Source organism: Silurus meridionalis, chromosome 26 (genome assembly GCF_014805685.1).
Source record: "Silurus meridionalis isolate SWU-2019-XX chromosome 26, ASM1480568v1, whole genome shotgun sequence".
In the NCBI taxonomy this organism is placed as follows: domain Eukaryota; kingdom Metazoa; phylum Chordata; class Actinopteri; order Siluriformes; family Siluridae; genus Silurus; species Silurus meridionalis.
This window is the reverse complement of record NC_060909.1, coordinates 11633090-11658932: the sequence shown is the minus strand read 5'-3', so window position 1 is coordinate 11658932 and position 25843 is coordinate 11633090. Positions and strand designations below refer to the sequence as shown.

At 37.6% G+C, this 25843-nt stretch overlaps 1 protein-coding gene across 1 annotated transcript; it reads left to right on the top strand.

The window, feature by feature from the left end:
- The first annotated feature begins 1165 nt into the window (after positions 1–1165).
- Positions 1166–25843, top strand: LOC124379827 (neuropilin and tolloid-like protein 2). Its single transcript, XM_046840409.1, has 9 exons — positions 1166–1605; positions 6172–6228; positions 6513–6653; positions 9506–9754; positions 10546–10593; positions 10896–11023; positions 12401–12629; positions 21241–21354; positions 22400–25843. Exons 1-9 carry the CDS (start codon positions 1596–1598, stop codon positions 23125–23127), a joined length of 1704 nt encoding a protein of 567 aa, XP_046696365.1. The 5' UTR covers positions 1166–1595; the 3' UTR covers positions 23128–25843.

Sequence of the window (25843 nt, the reverse complement as noted above, 5' to 3'; positions counted from 1 at the left end):
TGTGTTGTCTTGCTCTGTCTTGTGTTGTCTTACTCTGTCTTGTGTTGTCTTTACACTGTCTTGTGTTGTCTTGCTCTGTCTTGTGTTGTCTTCACTGTCTTGTGTTGTCTTTGCACTGTCTTGTGTTGTCTTGCTCTGTCTTGTGTTGTCTTACTGTCTTGTGTTGTCTTGCTCTGTCTTGTGTTGTCTTACTGTCTTGTGTTGTCTTACTCTGTCTTGTGTTGTCTTACACAGTCTTGTGTTGTCTTACTGTCTTGTGTTGTCTTTACACTGTCTTGTGTTGTCTTTGCACTGTCTTGTGTTGTCTTTACACTGTCTTGTGTTGTCTTTGCACTGTCTTGTGTTGTCTTGCACTGTCTTGTGTTGTCTTTGCACTGTCTTGTGTTGTCTTGCTCTGTCTTGTGTTGTCTTCGCACCGTCCTGTGTTGTCTTTGCACTGTTTGCACCAGGTTGCACACATGCACTTTATGTGGCGAGGACACTTACTAGTCCTTAACCCTGTGTTTTCTGTTTCTGTGATTGTTGTTGTATGTAGCACCAGGGTTCAGGAGGAACACTGTTTCATTTCACTGTGTCAGCTATATATGGTTGAAATGACAATAAAAGCTTCTTGATTTTACTTAATTTCATAGTGTTTCTTTTAGGTGCGCTGCTTCAAGGAATGGAATTCAACGTCGAAGTTTCTATCCAGTCAGATTTTAGCGGTCACATCACGTAGTGCTATAAGGCCAGCACCTAATGGTATTAAGAGGTGGATTGATTCAGGTAGGACACCACTGAAGGCCTTGGTGTGAAACTGGTCTGTACCAGCTTTTTTTATTTTTGTAATGTTTCTGTAGACATTTTAACAACATATCTAACATTTACTCTGGTGCATTACACAGTAACCAGAGACATCATTCTAAATAACAGCTTGTTGATTTACTGCACAATGTCTACTTGGCATGGAGATAAAGAACTCTCAGTGTAGATGTCACTTGTCCTGCTGTGGATTTGTCGCTGTGTTACTGTGACAGTAGGGTCAGATTTGTTTTCACTCAAGGATTTATGGATCCTTTGGCTTACCACATCACCCAGCATCTTCGCCTTTATTTCCATAGGCGGAGACTCCAGCTCAGTGTGTGTGTGTGTGTGTGTGTGTATGTGTGTGTGTGTGTGTGTGTGTGTGTGTGAGAGAGAGAGAGAGAGCGTGATCGGGAGCGCGTGCGTGTGATGTCTCTGGTCTTTGGTATCAGGGAGCATTAAAAGGCTTCATGCCTACAAGCAGCTGCTCATTCAAGCCAAAGCGCGTTTTCTCAACCGGGGGGTTTCGGAAGTCGGGGGCGAAAGCATGTGTTTTGAAATTTCAGCAGCACATTTCTAAATGGGATTAAGGACTCGTTTTTACATCTGGAATATCATCTGCCTTCTGTCTTCTGTGGATGGGATGGGATTAATCCGATCGCTGAAAGAAAGTTGGGATTTCTGAGACGCTCTGCACTGGATTGCATTGCAAAGGATGGAAGGATAATAACAAAAGCTTAAAAAATAAATAAATAAATAAAAAACCTACAAGGAAACAAACGGGTAAAAACAGTTTATTACAGGGAGAGGAAATGCACAGAGGTGAGTTTCATGTGCACGAGCTTCACGCGTCCGAGAAGAGTTTCTGCAGCACGCGCATCGTATCACAATACAGAGATGTGCATTTATAATATTTACTAATTCTGTCAGAAAGAAATCCAACAGTAGCCAATTTTTTTCTCTCTGTCTACAAGTTGCTCATGATTAGAAATCCAGAGTCGCCACCTACAGGTGAAACTTATTATGATGAAGAAACAATGTCTGCTTATAAATGTAGCATTTATTGTGAATATGATTGCGCTCAAAGGCAGATTATTCATTTCTTCTTTTATATATATATATATATATATATATATATATATATATATATATACAGTATATGTTTTTTTTTAAATAAAGTCACTATTTTACTTAACCACCATGCATTTGTAGCCCTTTAAATAATAGCACTGTAAGAAATGCAAAAAAATATTTTTTTTTTAGAAATGTGTTCTTTCAAAATCCGATTCGTGCTCATCCCTGTTAGCATGCATAATCATTATTATTGTTATTTTTATTTTATCAGTTTATCACAATCAGTTGGAAGATAATGAAAAGCAGCAGTTCGCACAGCAGGACCGAATTATTTGTGCTCGCGCGGGAGCGCGCGGATCTCTCACTATCTTATTGCACGAGATCTAAAGCGCGGAATCGCTCTTTTAGAGAGCATTTATTAATCGAAGATGTTTTATGTACAAGATGATTAATGCAGAGAGATATGTTGTGTTGTGCTGCTCATGGTCGTGTCCTTTCGTGCAGCGCGTGTCGCGTAACTTCTCCGCGCGTGACATCCCCGGGAGCGCGTGCTGAAGTGACAGCTCCCGCTGGCTCGTGCGCGCACTTTGCCGTCTCACCCTCCTGGGATTATATGCCAGGCTTCATTCCACCGCCTCATCTCCCGCATTAACACACACACACACACACACACACACGCCAGGCTAATTTGGACCTTAAAGGAAATTCTCCATCCTGAAACACATTCATGTTTTGACTCAAATATTTCTGATAGGTTCAGAGTTCCTGGTACCAACAGTGTTGCATTTTCTGTTATTCCATTGACAAGTGAGCAATGTGTGTTGTGACGTCACAGCATGGTGACGCTGTCATTGCTAGTGTAGTTACAACTGGAGAGGTTTAATAGGTTCAGCACTTTAATGAGAAATCCAGCATCAAAATAATAAAGTAATCCAAAGCCTGGAGTCTGAATCCCAGTCGCTAATGCCTACTGCAGCTTCAGGATGCTGTTGTGCTGAGTTCTGATTTGCCTACTGATCTGAGATGATGGTGTTGAAGCTGGTTTTAGCATAGAAGTTAAAGCTGATGTACATGAGTAGAGATTAGATGTGAAGCTGGACAGAATAAGGAGCTAAACTCAGCTGCATCGCTCTCTACAAGTAGACATGGTGCAGGGGTTAAATCCCATGGCACCACTATGGGCTTTAAACTGGAATTGTCTTGTCTTTAGGATTCCATATACGGTCTTTTTCTACGTGAAATGTACAGAATCAATATCATGTAATCAGTACAAGACTTGACCCGGTGTAAATCAGCTCTGTGGTCATGCCACAAGTCAGATGATTGGTGCTTCAGGTTGACCTAGGATCATCCGGATAGGCTGAGAAAAGAATGCAGGGATTCTGGGATCTTGTGTTGATAAACTGAGATTAAAGGATAAAGCATTAAAATCCAGTAAATGGAATGAGATCGGCCTTAAACTAAACTTCATCTGCGTTAATGCGAGAAAGAGAAGATAGTTTACCTTAACTGCCATTCTGTTCAATTGGAGTGGTTTAATAGCTCCCTGGAGTTGTTCTCATTATATGCAATTATTTCAATGAGTTTGTCCTGAAGAGTGGAGCTAGCCCGATGAAATCCTCTTTTTTAGCAATTCATTAATTATATTTAATTCTATGCAATATCTTCTTTTTCTTGTTTTCTTAGTAGCAGTAGTAGAAGAAATAGTAGTATTTAATGCCACTTTTAAAGTTTTTGTAATTATTATAGAAAAAAATGACATGCGATCCATACATTATTTACTATTGATAATAGTTTAGTGTAAAAACGTTAATCCAGTTTAGGAAAGAAAAAAAAAGAATATTGTAAGAAATAGTTTTCATAAACATGCAAAAATGTTCCAAATAAAACGAAGCCATCTATAAGTTTGTCCTAAATGAATTAGTTTCTCATTTAATTAGTGTTTCTCATTTCTCATTTATTTAGTAGCTACATTAAGTCAATATGTATAATTGAAAAGACCCATTCAGTGGAAAACTGCCAGTGGGTTTGTTAGTTCAGAATTAGTTTAGGGTTTCTATTATAGCTGTTATAGCTTTTTTTCAATTTGCTGATGCTTTGAACCAACTTGTACTTTTTGAGCTTTCTAAAATAAATAAAAAAGAAATAAACGGTAACTTCTCTGTAATCCTTGAGAATTTCAAGCTGATCAAATGTATATTCCATTTCACAGCCCTGTAGGAAAAAACCTCACCTTCGAGTAGGTCAATGCAATTAACTGAATCATATCGACTCGCAAAGTCATAATAGCTTGACAAAGTCTCCCTTTAACCTTGTAGAAATTAAAGCCCCAGTCCTGTCGCTGTCCCCAATTCCAAGCTGTCAGAGCTGTTACTTCAGAAGACGTCTCTGATTTCTGCAGAAGGTCTGGGCAGATATTATCCCGGCTTTCCACTTGATTTGCTTGTGACTCTGAGATGGCCAGAGCAGTGACAGATAAATCACAGACAGTTAGAGGCTTATCAGTGAAACACACGGAAAAGTGAATATGGGCATTAAAGCTTATCGCCACATTAGTGCTCCGGCTCGCACAGGATAGCTGAATAAAGAACGGCCTTTAGAGATATTTTATTGACCTACTTCAATTATGCTTGGGCTGATTTTAACGCGAGGGATGTACTCAGCAAATGATCTCTTATGACTCCGAATGTTCTTTTACCATCTGCTTTTATATCCTTTACTGCCACAGGCAGGAGCTGTGAATAAATATAAAGGAACTGTGCAGTAAAAATAGTCTTCTATATACACTGGAACGTACTGAAGTAGAATTTGACGTGAATTGGCTAATAATCATTTATAATTCCGTCCCATATGATCTCTGTTCTTTGTGACGTGACATGACACAACGTGACATGACGTGACAAGTTAAAAAGCGCTTGAGACACGTCTAAAAGCTTCCTCTTCAGCCATTGTCATGGTGTGCGGGCTGTAATAGAGGACTTGACTCGTGATCGATGTCCTCGTATGTTTCCTCTACCCACAATGCCGCTGGCCTCTGACCACCAAATGGATCAATCCTGTCAAACACAACCCTTCATACACACTTAGAGATTATGGAGCTTTATTTTTTTGTGTATAGCAGCTTGTGGGAACTTGAGGCTGCCACACACACACACACACACACACACACACACACATACAAAGCTATCATTTATCTCTATTATGGATGTTAACGCACGTCCATGGGGACTGTTAATTTGGACCACAGGGAGCGAACCCTTCATTCACTCCTACATTTTTCAAGCATATGTGCATATTTTTCATGAATAATCACACAATGGATATCCTGAGCCTTGATCACACTCACATAGTAAATGGTGGCATGATGTTGAGTGTCCCATTCAGACCAGCACATATCGAAACGTTGTCATGACATTGAGCAGGTATGTGTGAAGGAGAGCAGTTCTGATATTTTAATGCCAAGAAGTATTTATCATTACAAATGAGCTGAGATTGGATCAGAGAAAACCCAGATATGAGTATTAGGGCGTTTGGATTCATATAGACATAAGGTATTATTGCAGCTTCACTCTTTCACCTATTAAAACTATTGCTGTAATCGTTCTGAGCTGTTCCTTTTGCATACCATTATGAAGATGTTCAGAAAATCCTGTAGAACAATAGACAATTGAAATCGAAAAAAAAGAAATAAAATATATAATATAATATATAATCCTATAAAGGTATATAATCCTGCTCAATGTTTAATACACACTAGTAATGGCAACACCACAGGACAGTTTCTGTTTTAGGTCTGCAGCAAAATATATTTTAGTGGCCTGGTGCTGGACTTGGTATCGTTACTGTCTCACAGCTACCAGGTCCCCGTTTCAGTCCTAAGCTTGGTTTACTCTCTGTGTAGTTTCAAATGTTCGACTCATGTCTGTGTGTTTCCATTTGCCGTAAATTTGCTCAATTTAGCTGGTGGTTTTATTTAAAAAAAACAACTGAGCAGTTGAGTCTTAAGGGTCTTTCTCAAAAGTCAACAGTGGCATCCTAGCTTAAATTTAAAACCACCACCTTCAGATCAGTAGCCCAATGACAGCTCAGTAGCCCAACATGGAGTTACCACTGGTGCCTATAGGTTCTTGCAGGTTCTCTGTCTACTTCCCAAAAAGATTGGGATTTTATTCCAGCCTCAAGCACCTGAAGATGCATAAATGATATACACTAATGAGCATTATTATTGAGAGCAAAAATGAAAATCATGAGTCAGTCATGCAAAGAGATCGAGTTAATTAATGACACTGTTGACTGACTTTCTTTTTCCCCCAGCTTGGATTCTTCTCATTGTGATAGAAGAGGGCTTTGCTCTGGCGCAAAAAGTCAGAGGTACAGTTCACAGCATCCTCACTGCCCTATCAATGTGTGACTATGTAGATTGGATGTTTATATATATGCATTAAAGTGTTTTCTCTGAAACACTAGCATTTTTATTATTTATCATATTATCAAATATTTAGTAGTCTGACTGATTGCTGAATTGCTGAATAATCATCCTGGTTAGAGAATCGTTTAAAAAAGGACTGGAAATACAGTATGATTATATGATTATCACTCTTTCAGACCATTAGCTAACGTTCGACTGTTAAAATCTTTGTAATCCTTTATTACAGAGTCACAGAATGAAGATGGACCTCCAGCCAAGAATGAACAGTGTGGCATCTGGACCAAAACCATCAGCGGAGGCCAGTTTATGTCCCCCAACTACCCCAACACCTACCCACCTAACAAGGAGTGTGTCTATGTCCTCGAGGGTAAGTAAAAAACACACCTCTATGAATAAGCCATTGGCCTAGTTTTTTTTTTTGCTGTCACAGACAGGAGTTATTAATTAACACAAAGTGATTAATGCTGACTTCAAACAAACAGCAGCAACATCATTTATAAAAGCCTCTCAAAGGAAACTTTGCTCGACCATCCTGACCAGTCGGGGGGCCGACCTCACATTTGTTGCCCATATGTTCCATTTTTTCCCCCTTAGAAAAGCCGTGCTTTTCTAAGTCAGTCTCGGCACTGTGTAACACAATGCCCATTTACAGATAAGATTGTCGGTGTAAGAGCGCCCCCTGTTGAAAGTTGCTAAATTATTCAACCATTAAAATCAGCAAAGATAAAATATACAATTGGATGGTATTAAATTTTATTTAAAGAGAAACTATATGCTTTTTTACCAAAAGTATTAGAAGATTGCCATATGATTTGAAAAATGCACTGACATGACAGGAAACTAGTGAATTGTTTTAAATATGTAGATTTAATAGAGATATTGTGATTTGTGGTGAGGGTAGTAAGCAGGTTGAGAAGAGCCTGGAGAGGTGGAGGTACACGCTGGAGAGAAGGGGAATGAAAGTAGGAGTAAGACAAAGTACATGTGTGTGAATGAGAGGGAGGGCAGTGGAGTGGTGCGGTTGCAGGGAGAAGAGGTGGAGAAGGTGGAGGAGTTCAGGTACCTGGGGGTCAAAAGTGCAAAGTAATGGAGAGTTTGTTAGAGAAGTGAAGAAAAGACTGCAGGCAGGGTGGAGTGAGTGGAGAAGAGTGACAGAAGTGATTTGTAATAGAAGAGTATCTGTGAGATTGAAAGGAAAGTTTATAGGACTGTGGTAAGTCCTGCGATGTTGTATGGTTTAGAGACAGTGGCATTGAGTAAAAGACAGGAGGCGGAGCTGGAGGTAGCAGAGCTGAAGATGTTGAGGTTTTCGTTGGGAGTGATGAGGATGGACAAGATTAGAAATTAGTTTATTAGAGGGACAGCGCATGTAGGACGTCTTGGGGACAAGGTGAGGGAGGTGAGATTTAGATGGTTTGGACACATGCAGAGGAGGGACATGGGGTATATCAGTAGGAGAATGCTGAGGATTGAGCCACCAGGAAGGAGGAAAAGAGGAAGACCAAGGAGGAGGTTTATGGATGTGGTGAGGGAAGACATGCAGGTAGTTGGTTTGAAAGAGGCAGATGTAGAGGACCACTAGAGAGTTGGATCATCCGTCTCCATACCCCCCTGTATGGAGACGGATGATCCGCAGTGGCAACCCCTAATGGGAGGAGCCGAAAGAAGAAGAAGAATAGAGATGAATTCAAGTTGCTAGCATTTGTTACTTATTTTTAAAAAATCTGATGATAAGAATCCAAGAAATTAACCAGTATACATTTGATTTTATATATAAAAAAATCAGTTTGTTTGTATTCAGTGCATTTGAGTAGTAAACTAAGGTAAATATGAAGTAATAAAATTTGGGGTTGAGAAACATTTGACCAAATCACTGATTTTAACTGTTGTTAATTTTTTACAATATGACAGATTGTACTGTAGTTATTGAGCTCATATTGTTACACAAAATCTATGTATTAAAATGTGTGTGTACTGCATGTGTGTACTGTTTAATAAAACAAAACAGCTTTAATTATAACAAAACATTTCTCTTAGCTTAAATGTTATTTTTTTATACTAGTTCTTTGATTATTTTTTGGTTTCCTCACTTCCATTATGTAACATTTGACTATGAAGGTTTATAAACGGGCATTAAGGTTGAATGTAGTAACATCAAGATGTGTTAGACGGACATTCAGTGCCACCCAGATGAGGATGGCTTCCCTCTTGAGTCTGGTTCCTCTCAAGGTTTCTTTCTTGGGTTTTTCCTTGCCACAGTTTTCACCGGCTCACTCATTAGAAACAATTATACAATCATAAAGAACAATCTTATTATTTCTTTCTTACCACGTTATCTGTGTAAAACCTGCTTTGAGAAAATGTCCATTATTAAAAGTGAGTTGCAAATAAAAATTAATTGAATTGAATTGTTATAAAATTTTCTGTCATAGCCTATTCATTAGTAAAGTGACAAAGCATTTAAAATGAGGTTAACAGAACTAAAGACATTTAAACAAAGATATTTCTAGACATGTATAAAGCCTACAAACAAGTAAAAAGTGCAATTTAGAGGTTGCTGATTTTTAAATGGTGTAATGGTGTTAATTATTTTAAAATTCATATAACTAATATGTATTATGAGGAGGATTATGCATTAATGTGTTATTAATATATATTATATTTCAGAACTGTTGGTACTTTCAACAGAATGTAAAGAACTTTTCAAGAACGGTTCAAATTGCACAATTGATATTTTTGAAACCAAAATGAAAAAAAAACTTAAGGGTGACATCTGTGTATCTGTGTGTCAGTCATTTCTGCTCATTTTCCTGAAGGATGCCAATAATTCTGCAGATGATTTTATAATGAGATTTATTGAATCTGACTGTGCATCATTTTTAGAATACATTTCCATATTCATATATAAGTGCTCTACAGAAGTTTGCACACATTGCATCATCGTTATAAAAGTGGTGCCTGTGTGTGTGTGTGTGTGTGTGTGTGTGTGTGTGTGTGTGTGTGTGTGTGTGTGTGTGGGCGGAAGGTGGGCGGAAGGTTGAATCCATTGGTATTGTTAAAATGCCCCCCTGAGTTTGTTAAAGTGTGCTTTAGAGTGATGCAGGCATGATGGATTGCCGCAATAAAAGGTTAAATCCACTACACGGTGTAGTTGTGTGCTTTCCACACGTTCATCTGAAAAGAGAATCTAAATTCCATTTTTCCTTTTCACTTCTCCAGCTTTGCCTCGCCAGAGAATCCAGCTGGTCTTCGACACAAACTATTACGTCGAGCCCTCGTTTGAGTGTCGTTTTGATCACTTGGAGATAAGAGATGGTCCATTCGGTTTCTCTCCACTCATCGATCGTTACTGTGGGCCGAAGAGCCCCGGAGTGGTCACTTCTACTGGCCGCTTCATGTGGATCAAATTCACCAGCGATGAAGAGCTCGAGGGTCTTGGCTTTCGCGTCAAATACACCTACATAGCAGGTGAACCACTGAGTCAGCATCTGTAGCACTCGGATTATAATCATTTTTCCTCGATGTGTTCATAAGTAATTTTGTAAGCAATATTAAGGTTTCCTTTGAGGAATATATAATATATATGCTATACATGTGCAAACAATTTTAGGTCTCTAACACTTCTTTTATATTTTATTTTTAAAGACATAAACACTTGATTATGGTTAAAATATTATTATATTGCTAACACAAAATAGCACAAAAAATAAACTAATTATTATTTATTTGTACATGCTCATCATTTATAATTTGCATGGAGTTTTAGAGACAAATGTTGACATTTTATATTTTTGTAAGATTTGTTTTTGTTTTTGACACATTTTGCTAAGCGCTATTTTCCTGTTTCAGTTTAGGGGGTTATTTGCTGTAACACAGACTTCAGCGCTTGTTAATACAATGGTGAATCATGTCGTGTCAAATTATAAATGTTTCTCTCCAGGATCTGATGTCTCTGCTTTATCACAATATTTATTTTTTGTGTTAAATTTGTTAGAGATAAATATATATTAAAATATAAGCTGTCACCCCACAGAATACGAAATGTAACAGAATATTTTGCTGTGCTGCTGTCACGTCAGTGTGTTAGCTTTCTGCATGTTAAACAGGTCAAACAAGTCAAACATTAAATTCACTCGATTTAGATCAAGCATCAGATTTTTCTGCTCGAGTGTCAGCGCCTGCAGCTGTTTAAAAACCTGACTTTCTCAGCCGCCTGCAATTCCTATCTAACTGATGCCATGTCTGTCTTATCATTTCAGACCCGGATTTTAAACTGCACGTGGGCGGACTCCTAAATCCGATCCCAGGTAAGCCTTTCCATCTTTCACCGCCTCATTCAATTCCTTCTGAAGAGCTCTCTGTGCTATGAGTCCGACAGCCGGCTATCTTTTACCAGCTCTCTCCACTCCTCCATCCATCACATTGGCTAGCTTTGCTTGTCTGCAATTCTGTCAGTCTTATTTTCACTCCCAACCAGTCTATAATTCCTGTTCATCACTTCATCTTCAACCTCCATTTACTATCGATTCTCCCACAACCCTTCCCCTTCTCTGAATTTCCTGCTGTCTGGTTCTCATTCAGTCTATCGTCTTTACATTGATCATTTCAGATTGTCAGTTTGAGATCAGCGGCTCAGACGGGCTTGTCCGCTCCAGCCAGGTGGAAGAGGAGGAAAAAGTCAAACCCGGTGAAGCTCTGGATTGCATCTGGACGATCAGGGCACCTCCTCATTCCAAGGTGACCCTCATCAGTTCATCTCTGTCATTTTGCACACCCCAAACCCGGGACACTACGAATCCGAGCCTTGATTAGACCACAGGGGATTGCCAGACCCCCGACTGTTCGTCTGTGATGAGGAGACTGTTCAAGGCAAGCTTAAATTAGCAGTGCAGAGCTAGCAGGTATTCGGCCGATGAGGCAGAAATAATGGAAGCGCAGACTCAGCAGGAGCAGCGTAAGAGCCGGGGTGGGAGAATGTAAGATGGCAGTGGGATTGCAGACATTTACACGTTTTACTCAACAAACCAGCCGGAGGAGAAAACATTCTGCATGTATCAGACGCAAGAACAAGTCTAACAAATGCAGCCCAATGATCTTTAAGTGCTTGTAGCTTTAACGTATAAATGTACAGAACAGAGAGATGTGTAAAGACATAGAGGATAGATAAAAGGATAGATTGATAGCTGGATAGGCAAAACAAAAATATATGTAATTGCCTTGTTAATATAAAATTTTATATAACAGATTTGTATTTAAAAGTTTTTATCCAATTAATAATTATTACAGCCACGTTTGCTTCCTTCAACTCTTATAGATCCCTTAGATAGATAGATAGATAGATAGATAGATAGATAGATAGATAGATAGATAGATAGATAGATGATAGATAGATAGATAGATAGATAGATAGATAGATAGATAGATAGATAGATAGATAGATAGATAGATAGATAGATAGATAATTAATCATTTTTACAGCCACTATTAAACTCCTAGGCACAGACAGTTAAGTATTTTTGTGATTTAAACTCCTGGTTTGGTCAGAATTTGAGTTTAAAATAATATACAAATTGAGTAACCCAGGCTTATGAAAAGGAATTCCTCCTAGCTGACACCAGAGCATCGGATAACTCTCAAAATAACAAGGAGTATAAGCTTGTTATAACACATTTAAGGATACAATAAGGAACAGTGTGGGAGGACTTTAGACAACTGTCACAGAGAACCTGCGTGTTGTCTACCGAATGATAAGTGATTAGGTAAAACGAGTATTTGAAGTGCAGCTAATTTGAAGCTAATAACAAGATTGTGCATTTCTGGGCAGCAAGGAGCAGCAAAAGGGTGGAAGGTACATTTAGATGTGTCAGAGTTGCTATTAGCATGCATAATATTTCTAACCTAGTGTGTATGATAATTATATTGCCAGCTAAACCTCCTGCAGTCCTAGCTCTCATAATCATGTAAATCCTGCTTAGGCATTTTTTTCTATTTCTGTGCATATTGTGTCATTAAACTCGGGTAATAAGTCATAGTGTGATTCTCCATATTATGTATGCAAGTCCGCCTCTTCTCTTATGTTGCTGCTCATCTTAAGAAGTTGTTTCCTGCCTGCAGATCTACCTGCGCTTTCTGGAGTACCAGATGGAGAACTCGAATGAGTGCAAGAGGAACTTTGTGGCCATTTATGATGGCAGCAGTGCCATCGAGAACCTAAAGGCGAAGTTCTGCAGCACGGTGGCCAACGACGTGATGCTGGAGAGTGGAATTGGGGTCGTGCGCATGTGGGCTGATGAGACGAGTCGCCTCAGCCGCTTCCGCATGCTTTTCACCTCCTTTGTTGACCGTAAGTATATTTTGAAAAGGGGTGGTGAATGAGGAGCTGTGCAGCTTGGATGGATAGATGGAGGAGTGGTTGGATGGACATTAGATAGATGGATGGTTGAACGAAAAGATAAACAGTTTTCCAGATGGTTTAATGGACTTGTGGATAGATAACTAGATTGATGGTTGGGCAACCTGATAGCAGATGGATTGACAGGCGTAGAGCAGATCAACAGATAGATATTTGAATGGTTTGAGAGACATATAGATAGATGCATAGTTAAATGGACAATTAAATGGATGGATGGATGGATGGATAAATGGATAGGCAGCTCATGAGAAAGACAGAATAAAAATGAGATGTTTAGATTCATAGATGCATAGAGAAATAGATGGATGATGGTTCGATAGACCTGTCTAGTTGATCAGTTGGACGTCTGGTTAAATAGATGATGGATGGATTCATTGATCTGTTTATAGACAGACATAACTGGATCGATACTAGATACATAAATGAATAGATGGATAATGAGAGGATAGGTGAATGGATGGATTCAGTCCTTACAGGATTTACGCTACTTATCCTAATTTGTGCAGAAAATGTTAACAAACAATTCAGGTTTTATTATTTAGTTTATTTTATGCAATAGAAAAACATATTTGAGGCAAAATCCTCCATAATGTTAAGAGTGACTCCCTGTTAAAAGAAAATGTCATAACTTTTACCGTTAAAGTGACACCATTCTTCGTTATTAGTGGTGTACACATATTGTATTAATAAGAAATGAAATAACTAATTAATATATGTAGACCTGAAGATAATCATTACATTATTTTGGCTTGTAACTCTCCAGAATTTCTGATGCTTATCCTCTGCGTTTGCTTTTTATTCCTGGTAAAAAAAATGTGCTCATGGAAACCTTTTTTTTGGAATTTTTTTCTGGTGGTGAACTTTTGCAAATGTAAAAGTCTCTCTCTGACAGCACACACTCGTACCATCTAAAAATTGCTGGCCATTAGTTCATGTCGCTTGCCTAGCAGGCTTCATGCATGATTCATCGTTATAAATTCTTTATTTGACTTTCACACACAGGGCCATAACTGATAAATCAACATGACTGCATATGCAACCTGGCAGAACTGAAATCAAAACTCCAAGTATTTTATTTTATTGTACTGTAGTTTTATGCTGGGATATAATTACTGTATAAGTGGTGAAATGTAAAAATGTATCTACTGAAACATGGAGATAAAAATGAATGCAAGGCTCACTCAGGTGTGGCCTCCACTAAAGGCTTGAATTTGACAGGAGATGCAATGAGTTACTGTCATACCTTTTAGGCATTAATACATTTATAAATAAAGATATTTGACATTAATTTGGGAATTTGGGTGTAAACCACAGCATGGTTGTATCGTCAAATCAGATGGTGTTGATTCATTTTCTAAAGCAGCAGCTCAAGCTGTTACATACATTGTTTTTTATTTAATATACTCTCTGGCATATTGGCATCGTTTCTCCAGCAGCAGCTCATTTACAAAGACTTTTCTAAGGGAGGCATGGATATAGTGAAGCTTTCTTTTTAGAGATAGATGTGAAGAACCAAATTTGATAACATTTATAGACATGGTCTCAAGTGTTTACTCTTGTTTGCTAACATGACAAGCATTTTATTTTCTGTGTAAAGCTGCTTTGAGACAATGTTCATTGTTAAAAGCGCTATACAAATAAAAATGAATTGAATTGAATTGAATTTTGTTAATTTAGAACAAAAACATAAAAATAGAAATAATGACTGTAAATACCGCAATCACTTGCTTAGTAGATGTTCATGGACGTTTATTTATAAATAATGAAAGATGAGACCATGGTGCTACCACCACCATGCTTGTCTGTAGGCAAGACAATTTTCTTGCTACTTCTCACCAGGCCATGACACACATGCTGGACACCATCTGAGCAAAACAAGTTCATCTTAGTCCCATCAGACCACAGGACATGTTCCAGTAATTAATGCTCTTAAACAGGTTGTCTTCAGCAAACTGTTTGAGGGCTTTCTTGTGAGCCAGCTTCAGAAGAGGCTCCTTCTGAGACTATGGCCATGCAAACCGACTTGTTGCCGTGTACAGCGTACGGTCTGAGCACTAACAATGGGACCTTCTGCTACTGCAACCTCTTAATCAATGCTGGCAGCACTCATGCGTCTGTTTTTGAAACAGCTTCTGCACCTGACGCACAGCACGAGGACTCAACTTCTTTGATGGACCCTTGCAAGGTCTGTTCTGAGTGGAACCCGTCTTGAAAAACCTCTGTATGACCCTGACCACTGAACTGTAACTCAGTTCCAGGATGCTACTGATCTCCTTATAGCCGAGGCCATCTTTATGGAGAGAAACAATTCCAATTCAAGGAGTTCTTTGCCATGAGGTGCCATGTTGAACATCTAGTGGTCAGTATGATAGAATTGTACTCAGATTTTTACTGCTCTAATAGAAGATACACAAATTTTTGTCCTTTCAAGCAGACAAAAACATGAACATGAATAGTTGAATAGTACATGCTTACTTTGCATGGTTACATGACGTACAGCTGTCATCACTTAGGGTTTACTCACTTCTGTTGCCAGCTATTTTGGCAGTAATGGCTGCATATTGAGTTAGTTTAAAAAACAGTAAATCTGTACTGCTATACAGGCTGCACATTGACACATTGATTCTATCAATTAAAATATTTAATCGCAGTTAATCATATGATTGTCTTGAGTTAACATGTGATTAATCACAACTTAATTACAGATTTGTAGTTTTTAATACTCTAATCAACAACAGCAATGGCCAGATATGGATACCAAACTCAACATAGAGCATAAAGACAAAATATTTTAGTAAATGTTTTAAAGTAATTATGGTGTTTTAAATAACGTAAATTATCAGGACACCAAATGGAACTTTTGCCATGTTTCCACACGGACGGTTTTAATTGCGGGATGTGTGCACCATGGTGGATTTTGGTGCTTGATTTGAGCTTCGGCGCATCAGTAAAACAAATGTGTCACAATTAAAAAAGATTTTTTTGGTGGAGTTTTTTTATATCGGAGTAAAAATAGGACGTTGTGAATAAATGTGCGTTATGTTCATGGTTTTAATTTCACCTCTTCTATATTTATTTATATTATTAATAAAAATGGTCAAACAGAAATGTGCATTAATCGTGCGTTATAATTAGTGCCGTTAAAATTAATTTGCGTTGATGCGTTAATTTTGTCAGCACTAATATTTAGATAAAATATTATAAAATAAAATAAATTATGAAATTATCAGTAACTGGTAGATTTATTATTTTTTTCATCAGAACTAGCTGGACTAGAGATACATCTGTAATCCAGCTCTCTACTCTTTAAGATCCAGTACACAGCCAGATTAATAAAATTCCCGAAACCTCATTCATATTTCATCTTCTAATACACTCCAGGCAGGTGGCACTGCAGCACATAGAGACATGAAATATATAAAAGATAGAGCCGCCTTAGCTTGCAGCAATGCACTCTGATTTTCGCTCTCAGTTATACATTACCATACACAAAAGGTAAAGTCATATAACATGCTGGATAGTCTTATCCAAGTCATATTTAGATTGAAAAAGTAATGTTATGGAACATTATTGTAATTAGACATTCAGTAATTGAAAAACTCAATATAAAATAAAAATTACACCACCAGTGTATTAAAAGTATATAATATTTTTTTTTAGGTAAATTTGTTTAGAAAAGGTTTACAAAAAATATATATATGCTGAAACATTCTCATGCAATCATTCTTATGAAAATTGGCCAATTTGTTTTTCTAGGTCTCAGTTATTAAGACATATGAAACTGTTTGTGAATAGTGTTCATGAAAAGGTAAGTGTGTAAAAGATTCTGAGATTCTGGTTTGATTGTTGTTTTAAACATTAAGCCACATTAATCATTTTTGTCCGTGTTTGTTTTTTAGCACGCTTGCAAATCTATATGTGGGAAAGAGAAAGATTGGCTAGGATAAATTGTACTGTTTGAGCAGATCAAAACTCACTAGCAGTTACAGTCCATTCTAAAAAAAAGTGTAAAATTAGCCTAATTAAACTTAATGGTATTACAAAGCAGTGATATTGAAAAAGCCATTACTCTCACTCAGCCTGTTTTTCCTTTTTGCTGAGCAATTCAGCAAAAGGTTAACCCATTTTCCAGGCTAATGGATCAGGTTTAATGGAAACCAGAACATCATTTATCTGTCTTTGATAAACTAAAGAAAGGTAAATGAGGTTTTTTTTTTTCCAATGTAGTCATTCGGTAGGACCCATTTTTAATATATGCATGCTTTTATGCATAAATGCATGAAATTACTATTGCATAAGTGCATAAATTTATATTAATTTTAGCTAAGTGACCTGCTCCAGTTCAAGTCAGTATTATTTGTATTAAATGGCTGGTTAATCATGATTGTAATGATTGTAGCATTGTTTGGTCAGTGCTGTAGCTCAAAGTGCACAGTGTAACCTTCATCTCAGAGGTCGTAAACAAGCATCAGAGCAGCATGCTGAAACCTGGCAGCTTCGGCTGAATTTATTGCCCCCATCAATCAAATGGTGAACAAACTCCACCTCAAACTGTGACGGAAAGAAAAATAATATCACTGCAGCCTGCTCTTCGTGCTTTGAGACATTCTTATATTTATAATGGTTCCTGAAAAATTCCTTATTCTGTACGAAATGTTGCACTCTTGTGGGATGCGAGGTCAGTCCTGAAACGTGTTCAGCACCGGGAGCACAGTTTGTACCTCTCAGCGGATGAACAAAGTCTAATCTAAAACCGTAACAGACACATTAATCTTTATAAAGTGGAGAAGTGGCTTGGGCTGTCACTGTGAATGTGCTGCTGATATGCAGGCAGAGAGACAGAGAAAGAAATGTGGGGGGGTTCAGACAGACAGACAGAGTGAAAGAGTAAGTCTCATGTTCCACACTTGTCTCTTTCTTTCAAATTTTCTTTAATTTTTTGTTTTCTCTTTTTCACCTTTTCATTATTTCTATCATTGATCTATATTTTACACTCTTCCATTATTTATCTGGGGGAACCCTGCCATCCTACAATGTGATTTCCTATTAGAAAAGAAACGTTTTCTGAAAGCTAAGAATCCTTAATTGTCCAACAAAGACAACAATTTTCTTCAGAGATTGTATGTATTAACTGGGGAAGTATGTGTGTAAGGTTGAGGCAGAGGTGGGCTATGTGTAGAATCTATACGCGTTTATTAAAACACACACAAATCCAGAGAGCAGGCTTAAAGGCAGAGTCGGAAAACAGGCAAGAGTGTCAAATACAGATTAAGTCAATCCGCAGAGCAAACAAACCAATAAACACAGAAAGCATAATTCAATGTCAAGGGGAACAGAACGGAGTCAGCAAAACAAACAGTAATGAACATGAACAGCTCAGAATGTAAAAAGAACTAACAATACTTTGCGTCGTGTTTAGCGTGAGTATGGCTTAAGAGGTCTAAAAAGCAAGAAGTGCCCTATGACCTGGAGGGTTTTAAAATTCAGGTGATCACTCCCTCTGGTGGAGCAGAGGGGTCGCTGGTGGGACTGTTACAGAACCCCCCTCCTAGGGACACCTTAAGCTTTTCTTCTACGGTGCCATCCCCAGGGTCTGGGTGCAGGGCAATTCAGGTTGTTCTGATGAAATTCCTCTAAGAGAAAGGGGTTCAGAATGTCATGTCTGTTCACCTGTGCCTCGGGGCCGTATCCCTCCCACTCCACCAGATATTGGAGTGGTCCCCCCCTACGTTGTGAGTCCAGAATGATCCGTATCTGGTAAGCCAGTGCTCCATTTCCAGAGGTGACAGGGGATTCTGTTCTGCCTCACCACTGTCCGTGCAGGCTTGAGTAACAAAATTTTTTGAAACAGGGGTGAAATACGATAGTGGGTGGGCAATTGAAGACGGTGGGTTATAGGGTTGATTTGCCGTATTATCTTAAACAGTCATATGAACCGGGGGCTTAGCTTTCTGCAGGATAACTTAGGAACACACAGCCACACCATCTCATCGGGTTGATATTGGGAATGTGGGAACCTTCTGCGGTTAAACTCGAGTTCTTGCCGTCAAACGGCTTTTTGGAGGCGCACATGTGCTCTCTCCCTATCTCTTCGCTATAAAAAGTCCAATTGTTAACAACCAGAACATTTGAGGTCTCTCCCGATCATTCTCTCCGCCTCTCTCAAATTTCTCTCTCTCTTTCTCTCTCTTTTTACTTTCTCACTTTCTCTCTTCCATTTCCTTACTTTCTAACTCATTCTCTTTTTTGTTATTTTTAAAAAAAAGTCAGTCTTTTTAAATAACATCTTATGTTGTTTTGTCTGACTATCTTTCTTTCCCTCTCTATTTGTCTTTTCTTCTTTTTTTTTTCTCAAAATTTCTTTATTTTCCTTTTCCTCCAATTTTCCTTTTACATTCCAGATCCTCCCATATCTCTCATTTATTCGTTCGTCTGCCGCTTATTCTCCATTCTATTATTCTATATTTTCAGCTTTGACATTACTTTTAATCTGTTGCTCTACCTAACATTATTTCAGTTTGTTCTGGTCTTTCTCACTTTATCAATAATTGTGTCTGCTGTTTCTTTCTTCCTTTTTCCAATGTTTTCTCCCTATCACACACTCTCTCACTTTTTTTTTCTTGCTGACCTCTGTTTAACAACATGATGCTCGTTGACACACACATCCAAGTCAATGTTCAGTTATAGGTGAGAACTAGTTAATGAGTTTGGAAGTGAAAATGGTGAAGAAGCTGCAGCTCATTGCATGTTATGACCTTTTCATCCTGCTGTCACATGCACTTAGCCACATTCGAACAGCATATATAAGAAAGAAAGAGAGAGTGTGTGTGTGTGTGTGTGTGTGAGAGAGAGAGAGAGAGAGAGAGAGAGAGAGAGAGAGAGATGCATCTCATGTTCAGTGTTTAGCAGGGTTTGATTGTGGTGAAAAAGATTTGCTATGAAAATGGTACCTATTAAAGATCCATGACAGAGAACATGAAGAGAGAGATGAGAGTAAAGGAGATAAGAGGAGGAGGAGGAGGCAGAGAAGTGTAGGAGTCGAGGTTCGCTGAATCAGTTGACACGTCACTTTCTATTACCCACGCATCTCTCTCATTCTCTTCATTCTCTATCGCTCTGTCTCTTTCACCTGACTGCTTTTTTCATCTTCCCTCTTTCTGAACTTGATAAATAATCCTGCCACACAAGTCATCATATAGGTGTTCAATTACTGACTGTAGCCCATCTGGTATGCTGTACAAAATATGGGCACCCTATATATATATATATATATATATATATATATATATATATATATATATATATATATATATATATATATATGCAGTGCATTTGAAAAGTATTCAGACCACTTACATTTTTTTTTTTTGTTATGTTGCAGATACTACAATCGTTCCCATTATTTCTTTTCTTATTAATATATACCCAGTACCATATAGAGTTAAAACAGAATTCTGTAAATGTCTGTAAATGTCAAAATACATATCCACAGTAAACTTAGTGAAGCCAAAAGATGCTAAATGAAGTTTGCTGATTTGTAATGTGTGTATTTTTTGGAGTTCCTAATGTTAATTATACTGTTTTGAGTTGTTGAATTTATAAAATGTCACTGGTTTTATAAAATAAATTGTAATATCCTGTAAAAACATCATGGCCATGGATTAAAGGCTGAACTTGCTGAGATCATTTTAAATGCCCACTTTATTCAAAACATGCATACAAACATTCACTCTTTAGGCTTTACATTATTTTTTTAATACTGTCATTATTATCCTTAGTAGTGTTATTGTATGTAATTGTAAATGTTGTTGTATGTTTGTGCGATAACTTCCTGTGTTTTTTATTTTTAGATTGATTTGTAGAATGTGGCAATGGGCAACAGATGAAAATTATAAATTAGGGCTAACTCTGACTTATTTACAGTATTTTACTGTTTATTAATCATCACTGTCCCTATCAAATAAAAAATAAATAAATAAATCAAATGTCTCAGGAAAAGATTGATCTCCTCTGGTGTCCTTTTGCATAAAACAAACCAAAACTGTTATGTGACTGTACTCTTATTGATATTGTCATATCTGAATGGCCTTAAATGGCATTTCATAGTATTTTTAAGTAGTACAAGCCAGAACTAAAATCCCAGATATGTGGTTACATTAAACTGTCCGAAAATAATGCTGATTTTCCTTCAACCTGACTGGAGCTGATATCATGCAAATTCAAAAACCTAATTATAATCTTGCATAAATGAGACATGCCTCTGTATTACTCTGACCCATCTCTGTATTATACCTCTTTATTATTACTGTTTCTTCCCATGTGTGTCATTCTTTCACAATTTTTTTATATTGTATAAGTCTGTACTTACAGCCCTGGACTAAAATATACACTTTAGTCCTATATTGTAAACCCATGTATTAATTACTGCAAACCTAAACAGAAAATAATTGACATGGAAGCTATTTTGCTGTAGTTTTTAATTCTACATGTTTCAGTTCCACTTTCAACATTTGTCTTCACTGTGTGGCCCTCTCTCTTCCAGCTCCTTGCTCTGGAAACACCTTTTTCTGCCACAGCAACATGTGCATCAACAATTCTCTGGTGTGTAATGGCGTGCAGAACTGTGTGTACCCCTGGGATGAGAACCACTGCAAGGGTGAGTTTGTCCTTAAATTAGGCTCTGCTGGTGCAGACCGGACTGACATTTGTGAAATGAACTGTGCCTGTGGCCACTTTGTTATATAAGTAGATTAGGAGCAGAGTTTAGGTGCAGTCACTCAGTAATGTAGAGCTATTTTAAAGATGCTTTACTGTTGCTGAGCTGAGCTGGAAGGGAAGAATTAAGAAGCTGAAGTACAGTTTTAATGACTAGTAAGTAGATGGACTTCAGTCATTTCAATGTGATCTCATGCATAGTGTGCAATTTATCCTTTATTTTATATTTAACTTTTGTTTCATCCATACATCAATTTAATTATCAATATATGTATAAATCTATAAATCCATCAATGTCTTATATACAGTGTATTCAGAAAGTAGTGGCACCCTTCGCTTTCAGAGAAGAGGCTTCTATTTGGTCAATGCCATAAACCCCAGGTCTTTGGAGTGTTGCATTGATTGTTGACCTGCAGGTTCCTCATAGCATCAAAAAAATCTCTAAACAATCAGGTTCTTAGTCACCCCATTTCCCAATTGCCCTTCTCACCCAACTGCCCAGTTTTGCTGTGTGGCCAGCTTCTGCATATGACTGGTCATTGCAAAAATATTCTTCCATATAAGAATTATAGTGGCCATCATGAACTTTCAGCCTTCCACAGATCCTTTGATTTAAATGTGGAGAAACATCTTAAAGATGAGCCTGAAAAATGGGAAGGAAATACATTTTTATTTGAAAGTTTCATAGATCTTTTCTTTGTGATTATGGTTTATGGAGTATATATCTATTTGAAAAATAAATTTTATATTTTATCAAAAATCTGCAACAGACAAATAATAATGTAAAAACAGGAAGTGGATCTGAAGGCACTCTTTCTGTCTGTCTGTCTGTCTGTCTGTCTGTCTATATATGAAGAGATTTAGAAAATTCATTCCAATTAACTGTTAAAGAATCAGAAAAGGGTCCATGTTGACCATAAGTCTACAGTTATTCAATGAACATTTAAAGAACCCTAAGAATTAATCAATTTTTCATGTATGTGCAGAGCGGAAGTCTAAGGGCCTGTTTCACCAAATCACCAAGACCCATGGCACTGTTATCGGCATCTCCTCTGGCGTGGTGCTTGTTTTGCTCATCATCTCTATACTCGTCCAGATGAAGCAGCCCCGTAAGAAGGTGGTTTCACGTCGTCCAGCTGTCTTTAACAAATCTGGTATCCAGGAAGTGTTTGACCCTCCACATTATGAGCTCTTCTCGTTGAGAGACAAAGAGCTCTCTTCTGACCTCGCGGAACTAAACGAGGAGCTTGAAAGCTTTCAGAAGCTGCGGCGATCGTCCACGACATCTCGCTGCATCCATGAGCACCACTGTGGTGGCACCGGCAGCATAAAGCAAAACCGCAGTGCGCTTGGCTCCATGGAGCTCTCATATCACAACGACTTCTCTAAACCACAGACCATGAAGACCTTCAACAACAGCGGCCTGGGGAGCTACAAGAAAAGCTGCTATGGCTACAAACAGACTCATGAATGTGCCGAGCAGGTCATAGAGGACCGGGTCATGGAGGAAATCCCATGTGAGATCTACGGAAGAGGTGGGGCCATGGGAGGAAATGTAGGAGGAATTATCGGTGGAGCTGTAGGTGGAGCTACAGGAAGCATTGGAAGTGGATGCAGCAGCATCAGCATCCGTAACCATGGTGGTGTCCGTAGCAACAATACCACTAACGTGGTGCCAGATGCGAGTCAGCGCTCCATTTCCATGGACTTTTGAAAGACTAATGTGAGGAAGGAGATGAAAGGTAAGAAATAAAGGGAAAAAAGAAAAGGCCGATCATCACAGACTCTGTTATTGCCCTTTATTTCTTGTAAGTCTAGTAACAAGTCAAGGCATCCTCAAGAAAACCAATCCAGTCGTCTTGACTTACTTCTGCTAGACATTCAAAATGACCTTAATGACTCAAACTCTTCTAGATGTATCTTTTATTTCCTGTTTCACCACAATAAACCCTGCATTCCTGCCATGTGTTTTAACAAACGGACAGAGTGGAACCACAGGCATACTGTACATATAATAGTGTTTTTCCACCACACACTTGGGTACAGTGTGATTACTTCCAGAATCCAGAATAACGCACACTTTCGTTAATACCCATCAAAAGTCCTTTGAAATGTATGGCATCGTGCAAAAATTAAAGGTCTTTAAAGTCTTTTCATTGTAAAAGACATGAAACAGTTAATGATATGGGACATTCCTGAATTTTCAGGACACTTCTAAAGATTAGTGTTTTATATAATTCAGATTAAATCTTAAAACACATTATTATTCTTCATATGATTACAAAAAAATGTTTTGATACATGTCTTGGTGAGACACACATCTATAGTGATATAGAGCAGAGCCAAATTTTTGATGTAGAGTGCCAGAATAAGCAAACTTAGTAAATACCTTTGTTGTGTAACACTTGTCAACTGGATGGTTGTGGTTACAGCACATATGCGTCAGAGAAGCTAATCAGCCATATTTTTGCAGCACATATTTTCTCTCATTCACCTGATTCAGCTGATTATGATTTTAGTGAACTGTTTGTTCTTAGCAACAATCTAACAGGCTTATCTTGCTAATTGTCTAAATGATATGCCTGCCCAAACATCCAGCTTAAATATAACTCAAGTAAACTTGAATATCAATTGTAAAAGTTATTATCTCTGAGAACTGTATTTGAATATTTTCTGCAATTCACAGCTCCATTCTGCTGCACATTGTATATTTATATTTGTTATATTTTTCATGCAAACTTTTGCTAGAACCATGGGGTTTCGCTCATGCTATCATTACAGGTTATCATTTAACACAATTTATGCACATCTGTAATGGAGTAAAAAGTCAGATATAACAATTAAAAATGTAGTGAAGTAAAGGCAAAAAATTCCCCGAATGCAGAAAATTGTAACACATTAACATATAAAAGTATTTATTGCTAATTATATTGCTTCAACAAACTTTTAATGCTTGCCTAAAATCTAGATCAAGGAGACTACTTCAGAAGTACTTCAGTCCACTTTCCCCTAAATTGTTAATCTCTTTGTCTTTTTGGAATCAGGATATCTGTCCTTTGTTTTGCAAACATTGAAAAAATCTATTTATTACCGTAGAAAGTAATATGGCACACTGACAAACGTAATTCTTTGTTATTAGTAAATGACAGTCTTCTGACTTAAATGGAAGTTAAATGGCAAATGATTGCATTTGATCAGTTTGCTGTCTGTATTATTCATGTTTATGTCACTGTTTGCTTTTCAAAAGATGAATCAAATTTAGCCCAAACAAATATTGTGTTATGGATTTTTCACCATACCAGAATGTCTGGTGGAAAAACACTGACAGCAACCTAAGTAGATGAAGACAATTTTAAACTTAAGAGAAACTTTCTGGCTGCCATATTTTCCCTCAGCAGGTTAAATGGATGGTTTTCTATGGACATATGGTAAACAGATTTCCCAACCATTCCTAAGAAAATCCAGAATGCATTATCTTGAAAGGCTGTTAACCGATTTTATGTCAGTTTTTAACAGAAATAGCTAGATTTGACAAAATTCTATGACGTGTAATAATGCAAACAAGTCACAATTTGTTCAGAGCAAAACAGAACCTTAATGAATCCAGGAAATAAGACTTTATTTGAATTTCTTATAATTCTTTTTGCAAAAATACCCTCTTATTCTATATACAATAAAAGCAGGTGGACACAAAAAGAAATGTAGTGTGCACTTTCTAGTGTGCACTTTGCCCCCTATCTAGGGCCCTAATTTCAATATCTATGAGTGAAGTTTGGAAGCCATTTTAACAGTGTACCTTATTATAAGACAATAATTAGATTTCATAGTGTTGCTTAGCATTAATGTTTGGATTATTCACATCATTACCAAGAGTATTAGATAGTTACATTGCTTTTATGGACACGCCCTTCAACTTTCTCTCAAACACACACACACACACACACACACACACACACACACACACAGACACACAGACACACTACATATTTGGAAGAGAATAATAGTAGAATGCTTCCTACAGGTCAATTTATAGCCTACTTATGTTTTTTGTCGATGGCAGTATGATTACTTAAAAACCTTTGTGTAAACATCTCATTAGAATATTGTACAAACATATAAACACACGAACACACACACACAAAGATATTATGTTGTTTTACTGTAGACACACACTGTTTGACTGTCCAGTATTCAGTATCCAGGTATCACACAAATAGAGCATGGAAATTGTAAATGAAAACAACGCCATTTGTACAGAAATAATACCTTTTGTTGGTGTATGAAAGACGATTAAGTGGAATATATTTTCTAACCCATGAACGTTGTATATTAAATCTATACTGCGCTTCCATTTTAGTCATGGCATTAATAATTGTAAAATATATCGATGTGAGAAATGTCCAGTTATATGTTTTAATAAAAATGGCATC